Source organism: Pundamilia nyererei, unplaced genomic scaffold, assembly GCF_000239375.1.
Source record: "Pundamilia nyererei isolate P.nyererei 1_Seehausen unplaced genomic scaffold, PunNye1.0 scaffold00045, whole genome shotgun sequence".
NCBI classification, from domain to species: Eukaryota; Metazoa; Chordata; class Actinopteri; order Cichliformes; family Cichlidae; genus Pundamilia; species Pundamilia nyererei.
Window position 1 is genome coordinate 3433097 of NW_005187446.1, and position 12895 is coordinate 3445991.

General features: G+C 38.0%; 1 protein-coding gene across 2 annotated transcripts in view; it reads left to right on the forward strand.

Moving 5' to 3' along the window:
- Positions 1–3040, forward strand: part of efna4 (ephrin A4) — a 34357-nt gene extending 31317 nt beyond the window's left edge. The window contains exons 4-5 of one of the 2 annotated variants that reach the window (XM_005732105.1): positions 554–580; positions 1175–3040. In XM_005732105.1, the coding sequence (XP_005732162.1) occupies positions 554–580; positions 1175–1257 (110 nt within the window). In that variant the 3' untranslated portion in view covers positions 1258–3040. The remainder of the gene's footprint in view (positions 1–553; positions 581–1174) is intronic. The other variant, XM_005732106.1, reaches the window with a different exon arrangement.
- Positions 3041–12895: the final 9855 nt, after the last annotated feature.

The window sequence follows — 12895 nt, forward strand, 5'->3', positions numbered from 1 at the left end:
TCTCCCTCCCTTTTCTCTCTGTCTGACCTTGTTTCAATCTTTCCAACCTTCTTTTTTTTTTTTTTTTTTTGCCGTACTTTCTCACTCGAGTCTCCACTGCTCTCCCTTTCATCTTCTGTCCACTTCTTGGTTTCGCTCTGTCATTTTGAATTTTCTTTTATTTTTCCCTCCCTCTTTTTCATTTCCTGTATCCCCTCTGTATAATTTTGATCATTCTTACTCTTTCTAATTTACATAACACTATCTTTTCCTGTTGCCATGCTTCTCAAGCTCTTTTTTTATCCGACCTTTAGAAGAATTTGCATAGGGGACATATTTAGGGTTGCACAGCCAGTCAGTACTCATTTTTCATGGCGTTAGTCTTTGAGTAATGGTAAATACCTTCCCCTGGTCATTTGTCTGTTTCTTGCTCCTCTTGTTCCACAAAGCAGCAGCTTTATTGAGAAAGTTAAGCATGGAAAAAATGACTAATCAGCAACTTGTTTCTTTGCCTCAACTTTATCTAAATCTTTTCTCTCCCACCCCCACCCCCCATCCCACTTGCTTATTCCAGCATCAGAAGGTTCAAAACAAAAACAAGGTGAGATGCAACGTCTTAAACTGGAGTTACTTACAATCTTTCCGCCATATGTGCATGCTTACACGATTAACAGACAGGTCGCACCTCTGTGTCTTCCCTCATTTACTGCAATGTTCAAACACGCTTTAAACGTAAGATAAACAAGTCAAAAGAAGTGGAACAAAAGCGATCGCTGAATTAATGGACATTGATGTGTCGCTTTACCAGCCTCCACTGGCCTGGGAAGTTTCCACAAAGAGATTTTAACCAATTCGACCACAAGGGCATTAGTGATTTGTGGCGCTGATGTTAGTTGACAAGATGTAAAACACAATCAGTGCTCCAGTTTGACCTAAAAGTGTTTAATGGGGTTGGGGTCAGGGCTTTGTTTAAGCCAGTCAGTTCATCTAGTGCTACTCAGAAAACCCAGAGGCTTTGCAAAACTGTTGCTATTAATTTGAAGGCGAGTTGGTATCTGAATTAACATCGTATCCTGTCACTGTTTAGATCTCTCTTGAAAAGCAAGGACAAGCCCAAATCTTAGAAAACAGATTTGAGCAAATTTGTGTATATGTCGTGTATGAGTTGAAGATTTTTCATACATCTCTGTTTCAGAAACGGTACCTCTAAGTAGTGGATCCTCACTCAGGACAGCGTCACCGCCGCTCCTCCTCATCGTGCTCCTGTTGACTACCTGAACTGTCCGTCCTCATCGCTGACCTCCCACCAGTTCTCCGTGGGAATGTGGCGTACAAGTACGCCTCTGCACTACTTGTGAATTACACAATGCCATATTTGCTAAGCTATTGCAAAATGACACTTATTGCCTCGTGGCTGTTTACGTGTGAAAATCTAGAAAGAATCGGACATCTTCTCCAAAACGGGGCCACGGTGAGACAGGAACTGACACTATGAATCACAATGATTCATTTCTGATTATTTTGTTTTCCTACCTGTTGTGTAAGTAATACCACTTAATATCAATTCTACAGCTAAGCCTGACTGTAAGACTCATATCCCAGTCTGATTTCAGAGGAATAATGAGTCAGTCTGGACCCGTACCAAGTTTTTCTTTGTTTCTTGTTTTGTTTCTCATTTTCAACCTGGTGAAAAGTGGCCAAATAAACACATACTACTGTACTTAGCGGCTCAGGTTAGAGGTCACTAGTTAGCTGGTGACTTCTTTACTTTGTTCTGACATGCTGTACTTTGCTATGCGCAAATACCTGAATGATCCTTCATTGCCTCGTTTCTGACGTGATCGAGACACATGTGTTCTACTTTTTTAACTAATTAGATTTCGAAACAAAAGGCATTTTCGGAGGAACTGGGGAATATTCTCGAAGAGGGAGGCTGGGCTCCTGCGCCCCCTGCTGGGATTAAACTGGTTGTACTGGAGTTGAACTGGGTTTACCGTAAACCCAGAAACTGGACACTAGAATCTGGTGCTGTATGTTAATAATGGGACCTGGGACAGCGTTTGTCCTCTCTGATTTGCCACTCCACTGTTCTGCATCTGCACCCTTAATAAGCAGAACGGAGAGGTTTATGGGTAGCTGGACAGCATCAGCTCATCTCACTCCACTGAACACACTGTGGAACTGATTGGTTGATTCTCCTGTTGGTCCAGCAGTTGTGCAGATAAGGATACAAACTATTTGCTCCTTTAGTTGTTCTTTGTTTTGTTTTGTTTTTCACATGTTTTCCTTTAGCTTTTGCTGTATAGTTAATATAATCTGCCAGAAAAAAAAGATGTATTGACTATGCAACACATTTTAGTGAGAACTTACCTTTTTTATTTAACAACAAAAATTTGACTAAAAACAATGATTTTTTTTTTTTTCATATATGTGTGCATTTACTGGTATATTTTTCAGTACGCTCTGCTGTGATGTAGTTTCCCAAGCTAAGTGATTTAAATGTTGTTTATTTCTTGTTTTTGCTTTTTTGTGCTTTTAAAGAAAGTCCTTCCAAATTATAGACACTCGTTTAAAAAATCCTAACAAATTAAAATTCATTTATTTTTCAAATTAGATATTTTTAAATTAGAGAAGACGTACATGTGTATTTTTCATTGAAATTAAATTAAGGTAATATATTTATTACATCACAAAATTATCTACCCAAAATATTTGAGTGACTTGTGTTAGAAAAATCTGTAGGTTAATTGTACACTTTATCCTAGCTTTACATATATATAATATTTGAGTGTCAACTTGAGTGTCAAAATGCTGTAAATCGCACCAATCATGTCAATGTTTTTTTTTATATATATATCATTTTATTCTTAAATGGGTGACAAATGTTTGAAGATTTTTTTTTAAATATCCTGGTCAGTGATGTAGTTCTTCCCCCAACATCATGTAGTCTACTACTAGGCGGTTTATGTGTGTTCTGCTTTCACATTTTAGTGAAGAATGTAGCTTCTTCTGTGAAGAGCCAACTGCAATCTGAGCCTTTTTTATGTGGCTAAACAACAAAATAAATATGATTGCATTTAAATGGTTTGAGTACATGATTATTTATCTTTTAAACATATTGAGTTGTTTATGTAACCACCGTCTCAGTGACGACACACACACACACACACACACACACACACGTTTTTATTGGTGGGACACACACACACACATTCATTCAGTGCAATACACCAGAGTATAGAGATAAGGAGACTTCTGGGACTTGAAATGACCTTGTGGTGTAAGAGGCCGTTGTAATGTGAGTAACCTAGTGGAATATCGAGCAGAGTTTTTATCTGTGGGGCCAAAGCCTGATAAGATTCAGATACCCAATAGACTTCAAGTATTAATAGACTTTGTAGCATCATAGCCCATACATTGACCTTAAGGTAGTTATTTTCGGTCAGGTCGAAGGCTGGTTTTAGCCCTAAAGGAGATGTTTCTGTTTTATGTTTTTTTTTTAAAACATAGAGGTGTTCATCCAAATAAGCTGTAAATGCATTTCCATTTATATAGGCTGTAATATAGAATGTGAAGATTGTGAAGCTAGGGAGGCAATTTCCTGGATAATGGGACTAATGCTTCTATTTCATGGTTTATGATCTCTTCTGATGACATGTTTGGTACTGTTGAGGCATGTTGTTGTGAAGTGGCTTTGATTTTTGACCTTCACATTCCAGAGCTCATGCTTGGATTTTTATTTATTTATTTTTTTACCATTGAGAATGATAAAGTAAGCATACTCAAATCAGCAGAAAGAGAATTATGCTTTTAGAGTGGTGTAAAAGGACTTTATAAGCAGTAGCACCTCTCTGTGTGTTGCGTGTTAAACTGCATGGATGTTTACTCCTGCAAAAGCATGCACACACCAAAAGCTTTCGTGTAATAGTTCTAGCTTTGATTTAAAACCTGAAACACTGGAACAATCATATCAAATATTACAATTCTGATATTTTATTCCTCACTTTATGGATGTTGACTCTTGTTATGTGTTGATATGCAAATGCTGGAATTGAAGTAAACGTCCAAAACGAAGTTTATAATTGTAGACAGATGTTGCCGTATAATATAAATTTAGAAGATCGTAAAAATCCCACCAAGTTTCCGCCGAGGTTTTCCGGGATGACTGCATTCATAAACAGTTTATGCAAGGCCAAATTTACTTTTTAACTATGTCTGACAAAAAAGAAATTCTTACAAGATGAAGCAGAGCTCCGCAAATAACCCTGTAATTACAGTGTATGGAATTTCGGGACTGCAGACTCTGTTGTCACATGTTGACCCACATTTGATTGCAGCTCGGCTGAATAATAAGGCTTGCATTGTTGGTGTTGATTACATATTTTGAAATATAAGATGTTAGATATTAATAGAGACAAAGAATATTTATCTGCGTTAAAATTTCAATTAATTTTATGTGTTTTACATTTGTGTGGTTATAGTTTAGTTACTCAATTCAGGGCTTTTTCATTGTTTGTTTGTTTTAAGGGTGCAGTCTTGGTTTTTTGGTGTATAGATTATATACTTTTTTTTTTTTTCTCAAGAGTCCCCTGAATTTGCTGTAGTAAAATTATGTCTGGGATAGAAGACGCTGTAATGTTTTCCTACTTGGAGAATGCTTTTCAGAGCCTCTCAGCATGTAATCAGCACCTCGATCGTGTATATTTCACATTTTTCAGAACCAAAGTGAAGTCAGATGAGAGAAAGCATGCCCTCCTGAATACATTAGGTTCCTAATAAAATGTGTTTCAAGATCTGAAATGTGCTGGTTAGCTTTTATTTCAGTCAAAAACTAATATCATCACCTCTGGGGAATCTGCGTTCCCTTTCTTTGGTCATTCTGTCGCTGGAAGCCTTCATCTGGCACCAAACCTTCAATGTGTTATTTCAAACGATGTTCATGTATTATGTATGTTTTCGTCAACATTTTTTGTAGGGATATTTTTTTCAACCTTCACTATTCAGCATGATTTATGTATATAATGTATATATTTATGCAAGTTTCACAACAGTCTGTAAGTATCAAATTCTTCTGAAAGTGGACGCTTTCACTGGACTCACCTGTAAGCAGAAGTTGTACCTACGAGTAAGATTCGAGAAATGGTGGCTTTCTAAGCCAGTCTACACGAGCGTGATATGAAAACTGAAGCTCGGATTGCACAAACACTAAGAACGATTCTTTAGTGATAATCGTGGAAGCATCCAATAATTCAACTTTTTAAAGAAAAGGAGTGTATTTGTTACTTTTTTGTACATGTTAGTTTAGCGATTTATATCAGTAATTTAACTGTTTTATGAGAAAAAGAAACCTATCAGACAAATTGTTATTTTAAAATGTGTTTTCAGACACATGGAAGGGATTTTTAATCTCATTAACTCATTTTGATGAAGTCATTAAAGTGATATTTCCCAACTTTATTAAAGTAGAGTTCTTAAAGGTTCCACTGAGATGACTTTATACGTTTTATTGATGGCTTGAGCCAGTTAAACATGTCATGGGTGCCAAAATAAAACTCCACTGATCTTTCCAGCTCACCAATCTGTGGTAATCTTTAGTTGTCATCTTTGTGCACATCTGCCCGCTTCCAAACAGAACAGCATTTTGCATCAGGAAACGGGACTAAATCGCAGTTTGAAATCTCCTTACCTTTCAATCTCGCAGCTCAGGACTTCCAGCTTTTCTAACATGAGGAAACAGAAGCTGCGTGAAGGGGGAAAGTCTTTTTCTGTCGGGTTCAGATGTCTCTAAGCAGCATTCGGTGTTATTTACTCCTGAAGGCACTGCCTCAGCTGTGTGTGCAGTATTTTAGCCCTGTAAAATAGCTCTTACTAATATTTGGATAAAGGACTACGTTAAAGTCGAGTGCAATCAGAAAAATGTCACTTGACATCTCTTGCACATATTGCGTTTCCTTTTTCAATACTTTATAATCCCATACAGTATATATTTCCAAGGGTGAAAAATTTGCCCCTTTATGCAGTGGAGAGTAAAAGACTTAAGATGCTAAATCTGTGAAGAGGGTTATAACAAGCAGAGTTTTTACTTAGAGTTCTCAAAATCCAATTCGAGGATATCCTCCCTTTTTTCTCTGACGTTTCATTTCGCTTGATTTGCCAGAGATGCATTAAGAGTATTTTCAATAGCTCTCAAAGTCTATAGTTAAACCACACTCTTCCTTATATATAGTTGGATGTAAAAGTTTGGGCTCCCCTGTTTTCCACAGATTTCTACATATTTTATTGAAGTGAAAAGACATAAAGGCGCTACAACGAAGAGAAATGAAAACGAGCCAGAAACGGAATCCTCATCTGACTCTGGGAAAGTCAACAAGCAAGCTTACTGTACATTTTGTTAAATCCTGGCATTATACACTTGAGTCTTTGAATTACCGGCATTGTGGGAAATGTACATGACTCCTTTTGTAAAAGGACTAACAATAAACACACCAGGAAATATTTGATACAACTTTGATCCTCGTTAACTGCCCATTATGACAACACTGTACCAGTTTAAAGCGGACTCTCTGGAGCACTGTTCATTTGAAACACTAGGTTGATTTGGGCTCTGTAATGCTTTTGATTATGTTAATGCACAACTTGAAATCAGGGATAAAATAACATGAAATAATGTTGCAAGTTTTAGCAGCCGTCTACTTGCAAAGCTTCAGAACTTCTTTTAATTGTTAGACCTTAATCGACTCACTTATAAGGCAGGTCAAGAACTGTGATTAGGAAGTGTCAGCCAACAACTTTTCAAACCTTGTGGTAATACTCAGCAACCATAGGCTGAGAAACTGACTGAGGTTCAGAAAAATTCAACTAATTGATGCCTACAAAGCAGGGGAAGGCTATAAAAAGATATCAAAGTGCTTCCAGCTTGCAATTTCCACTGTCTGAAATGTCATTAAGAAATGGCACATAAGGGGAACTCTGGAGGTCAGGACAAGATCTGGAAACCCAGAAAACTTTCTGATAAAACTGCAAGACTGCCATGCAAAGAAGCAAAGAAAAAAAACATAGGGTTTAGTTGACGCATACGTGACGGTGACTGTGCAGCACTGATGTACAAACAGGGGTTTATTTTAAAGGAAATGTAACCTCTGATCTCATTATAAAAATTCACATCTAAGATTTGCTAAGCACCTTGTTGAGCGGCTTTGAAAACAAGTGCAATGGACAGATGAAGTTAATCTTTCAATGACAAGAAAAGGAGCAGCATTTGATTAAACCAACACTTTGGCACCAAATAGGTAAAAATGGTTTGTTTCGGGACACTGAAAACGCTGCGCAGATACAGAAAAAAGTAGATTCTAGAAGGAAATTTGTATATTAATCTTCTTCAGTCGGCCAAAAAAATGAAACTGAAATCAGGTCAGCTACAACCGGACAATGAAGCACAAACATAAAAATCAACTACTTCAAAAAGCACCACCAGAGACTTTTGAATGTCTTTTACTGTCTGGCACGATCCCTTGACTTGAAAATCATTCAAAATCCATGAGTAGATCAAACATTTGTTGTGCAAGAAAGGCTCAGCAAACAGCAAAGGAAGAGCAAGCTCCTAAATCAAGAAGAGAAAGATTCTTGGTTGGCTACAGAACGCACTTGCAAGCTTTGATGTATAGTGTGGCGTGTATTGCCTTATAATAACCATAATAATGGCAGCTGCTAATTTGAATTACTGATACTAGACAAACAAAAAGTTCATTCTTTCTTATTATTTTCCAATAATTTATCATGTTACAAACTCAAAATGTCAAAAAAAACACAGACAACCAAACAATCTGAAATGAATGAGTCTATTGAAATAACACATTTGCATTTATGCACTCATTAGACTACTGAAGATGCTGCATCGCAGCACAACCAGCTGCGGAGAGCTGCGCCTCTCTAAACGCTTTTTGATTTTTTAGTTAATTTGATTTACTGCGTCATTTAAGATAATAACTGTGTCTGAAGCATTAAAAGACAAGCACGGTTGTATGTCTTTATCTGTGTGGGGGCTTATTTTGTTTGTTTGTTTGGTTTTTTTTATTTTTGAATTAAGTATTTTCCAGCTTTGATTAATCTGTTTGGCATTTCAATTTCCAGTTTATGAGTAATTATTTTCGCCGTGGGTGAAAGCAAGTAGTTTATTCTAAACGAAGCGTGCTTATGTGCACTGGGTGTGCTTATGACATACTCTTTTTCACATCCATTTCACATGTCAGGTAGCCAATAAGAGAGTAATTATTTCTGCTCAATGCTCACAAAGGAGGTACTTACAGTGTGTCAAACAAATAGTGATAAATGTGGAAAGGTTCAGATGATGACAAAGAAGGAAAAATAAAATAGCTGTTTTGGTGTTTTGGTAGATTAAGCCAGATCATTTGTCAACACACAGACATGTGAAAAAATGTACAATGTAAGTGTGTATTTGGACAAATCAGCTTTCAGTTACATGTAAAACAGTGTCCGTTGCTAAACTCGACATACCTGAACAACACCACAAGGAAAAACATGTTTAATGCTGTGAAATACGTCTCACAAACCATTTAAATGTTTTCAAAAGTTGTTCTCATGCAGCTCAGGACCTCTAAACAACATGTACGGAAAAACACGTTGTAGTTATGCTTTGTTTGTCTAATAATTTCATATCAAATCATTCAAATCGTGGCGTGATGCCTGTAACAGAACTAGTTCATTTTAAAAAGATTGTTTGTTTTTTAACTGTCATTACTAAAGGTACCTTTCAAGTCATTGAACATTTCTAATGCATTAAAACGTGTCTGATATTATAGCTAGACTTTTCTGACCCCATTTATTCATTGACTTATTTGTCACATCAGGGTTTTAGCAACAAAATAGCTAAATGGACACTTGTTTTTGGTCTATATCTTTTGATTTACTTGAGCTACCCTAATAAGTCCAAAAGAGGACGTCCTGGCCTTTCCAATGAAATCTCATGTGTTTGTGTGGCCTGTTTGAGCTCCAAATAAGCAGGACATCACAAAAAAAGTTAAACTGAAAGATGCTTGTTTCCTCTGTTCTCGGGAGGATATGGCGTCTCTGTCGGAATAAGAAAAAACTGTATTGATCTGCTCAATTAATTTAGCTGTTTATCTTTTTTTTTTAACTTGTAGTTTTATCATTCAATTTAAATCATAAAAATGTCAAATCCATTCAATAATTATAAAAAATTTGTTATGCAACAATCCTTGCATATTACAGCTAAATATACTACACCTTTAGCTGAGACATTTTTGTTTATTTTAGTTACCTTGTATCAATTATCCATCCTATTTCAATGTCATTTATTTATTTATTTGTTAATTTTATATATAGATTTTCATACTATTGAATCAAATATGAACCATGTATACCAAAACATGAAAAACAGAAATCTTGGGGAAATAAATCTTACCCCTGAATGTGCATTCAAAAGAGTTTTTCACAATTTCAGATCATCTTGATACTCCCCTGGAGTGTCACAGCAGACATGCTCAGTTTACAGAAGGAACAGACAAATTTATACAAAAATCTGAAAGTCACATTAACAGCGATCACTCTCTCGCTGCACATGGGTCTGTGCCAAATGCCAGTAAATTGAGCATACTGGGAAAAGGAAACAAGATGTCCCATTGAGACAGACAATCACAGTCAGATCCTACCATCATCACTGACAACACAAAGCTGAGGATAAAGTTCCCTGCATAAGACTCAGGTTTGTACTGCTACAGCAGCAGCACTGCCATCACAAAGCAGTCTCAATTATTTTTTGTTTTGTGCATTTTGTTGACAAAAAAATGTGTGAAAAAAAAAAAATTGTTTAGAGGTCTGAAATGTGTTCAGGGTGAACCTTAGGGTGAATAGCTCTGAGTTCTTATGGGTTCATTTTTGTATTATTTTTTAATCTTTTAATTTCTTTTAATAGAAAAAGCAAGTACATCCTTGCAGGCTTGAAGGCCCCACAGTAAGTGGGCTTGCTGAAATCTTTGACCATCTTTATTTTTGCGTGTAGTGCCCTGTTCCAAAACCTTTACAACACTGTGTCATTAAAAACTCCACTTTCACAATAGTGAGAACATAACATCAGATTTCTTCTTTGTGAGACATTTCTGGGTGTGTTTTCTAATTGTGTACAAGTTTGAAACATCTACTTGTGGTTCAAACAGCCCCCAGGAACTTTCTTGATATGATGCAGAAATCCTAGTTGAGCCCATTAAAATGTTTATTCATTCAATTTTTCAGTTCAGTTAAACGTTTTTATTTAGTATGACGCCAAATCACAACAACAGTTGCCTCCTGGCTCCTTATACTCTAAGATGAAGACCTACAATAATACAGAGAAAATGCCAACAATCAGAGGACCCCCTCCCCCGTGAGCAAGCACTTTGGCGACAATGGAAAAGAAAAACTCCCTTTTAACAGGAAGAAACCTCAGACAGAACCAGGCTCGGTGACCAGTTGGGGTTAAGGGAAGGAAGATAGAGCAAATACACGCATCCACCAGTTCATCCATCCATCCATCTTCCTCCACTTATTGTCCCCCCCACCACCAGAGCAGGAGCTGTTTCACACTCTGGACAGTTCACCAGCCTGTCGCAGGGCTATGAGTCAGATAACCATTCACACCTATGCACAATTTAGAATCACCTGTTAATCTAACGCAGGGGTCCCCAATCCCAGTCCACGAGGGCCGGTGTCCCTGCACGTTTTAGATCTCACCCTGGGTCAACACACCTGAATCACATGATTAGTTCATTACCAGACCTCTGGAGAACTTAAAGACGGTTATTTATCCATTTAAATCAGCTGTGATGGATCAAGGACACATCTAAAACCTGCAGGGACACGGGCCCTCGTGGACTGAGATTGGGGAACTGATCTAACGCAATCGACTGCATGTCTTTGGGCTGTAGAAGGGGTTAGGGTTACTGGAATACACAGAGCTAACCCATGCAGACATGAGGAGAACATTCCAGCCACACAGAAAGACCCCGGGCCTTCTTGTTGTGAGGCAACAGCAACTGCACTAACCACCGCACCTGTTTCTGTTTATATTTTGGGGGGTTGGGGTCATAAACCTGTGGCTGATAATACCAACAGTGGCATGAGTTGGCTGCAGATCCTTCTGGGGTTCTCTGAGACTGTTCAAATTCTGTTCAGAATTTGATAAGGTGGCCAGTTCTGGACAAACTGGCAGTGATTTAATATCTACACCACTTGAGACACTAATTTTTGTTATAGGTAGAATGATTTTATTCAGATCATTTCCCAGTGCCTTGCAGGATTTTTTGACATCCATAGATATTAGAGAGCTCTTTATATCTGGAGCAAATAACACCGTCCATACCTTGGGTCAGAGACAGGTTAAATATGACAGAATCTACCTGTTACTATGATTGCACATGACATGTAATTTGTTTCTGTGTGTAGCATTTTTATCTATGAGGAAAGAGGAACAGGTGCTTGCTTGCTCAAATATGTTGAAAAAATCTGTTTCAGTTGGAGGTACTTATCTCGCCACATGACTGTAAATCAGAGTATGGTTGCCTATTATCATTCTCCTCCATTAATTTGCACATAATTTGCACACATTTCAGTTTTTGATACTAGAAGCTGAAGAAGATATCAGCTGAATGAGGTAAACACGGCTGAATTTTGTTTTGCTGCCTGATTAGGGATATGAAATGATACATTAAATTGGGCTTAGAAAACACATAAAATGTTTTCATAATCTTTCAAATCCAGTTCAAAAGCAGGAATCGTCTGACATCGGCTCGGACTTTCTAGTGCTAAACATCTCTCATCTTTCTACCGGCCCACATCGTGTTTAAGTTATTGCTGTTGAATGCAAATGAGCTCCAGTCGGCTTGAGCTGAGCAGAATCTTTCTCATCAGTTTTCAGTGTGCTGGCTGAAGCTTCACAGACCCTGGTTCTTTACATTAAAGCGAGTCCGCCTTATGAAAAGCATTTCTGAATGCATCCCGTGTGTGTGTGTGTGTGTGTGTGTGGATATGAGCAGGGGGTCTTGGTTCTGTGTACTGGCCTGGAAGCTGTGACAAACTTAGGATTATGAAACTGCCTTTTATTTGAACATACCAAAACCAAGCACAAATGAGCTAAGTCAGTCACACTTCACATGGCAGCAAGCAAAGCCGCCTCCCTCCTCTTTCTCGCTCCCAGTCCCTCCCTTCCTTTCTTTCTCACTTACTTTCATCCACTTTTAATGTGTGACACTTTGATACTGAACATCCTATTTCCCGTGTTCTGGTCGGTTGGCTTTACATGCAGATGGGCTGGTAATTTGCATAGACTCAAAGGTCTCCCTTCTCTCCTGATGCTTTCTGACAACGGTCTGTCTATTCATCCTCTGTGTTAAGCATCCCTCCTAGGACATCGCCTGAATTGCTGTCTCATGGTGCTTCAAGTCTCGTTTTACACTGCAGGAGCTGCTGAGGAATTGGATTAAGAACATATTCCTTTAGAGAAAAGCATCACAGTCACCTGAGCATCAGATGGATAGTTCACTCCGATATCAAAGCTTGCCACATGTTTTGTACAAAGTCACATTAAGTGTCATTTTAAGTCATGCTGAGTCCATATCACACACACTGTTAGCTGTGTGGATCCTCTTATAAGTCAGTCCCACCTGGGGGATATGGAGAGAAACACTGGAGTGTACTGAGCGAGCAGCAAGATTAGCTTCTTATCCTCGCATCACCTTAAGCGGCTGCTCTGATCATACTTCTACCCCACCCACCCTAAAACCTGTCTTTGGAGGACCAATTAAGTTTAAATGTGCACAGGGGAGAGGGTGGGAAGAAAACCACTTTATATTCCTACTTGTTCCCCTTTGTCTCAAATGGCAGAAAAGTTGCTTTATCAGAACGT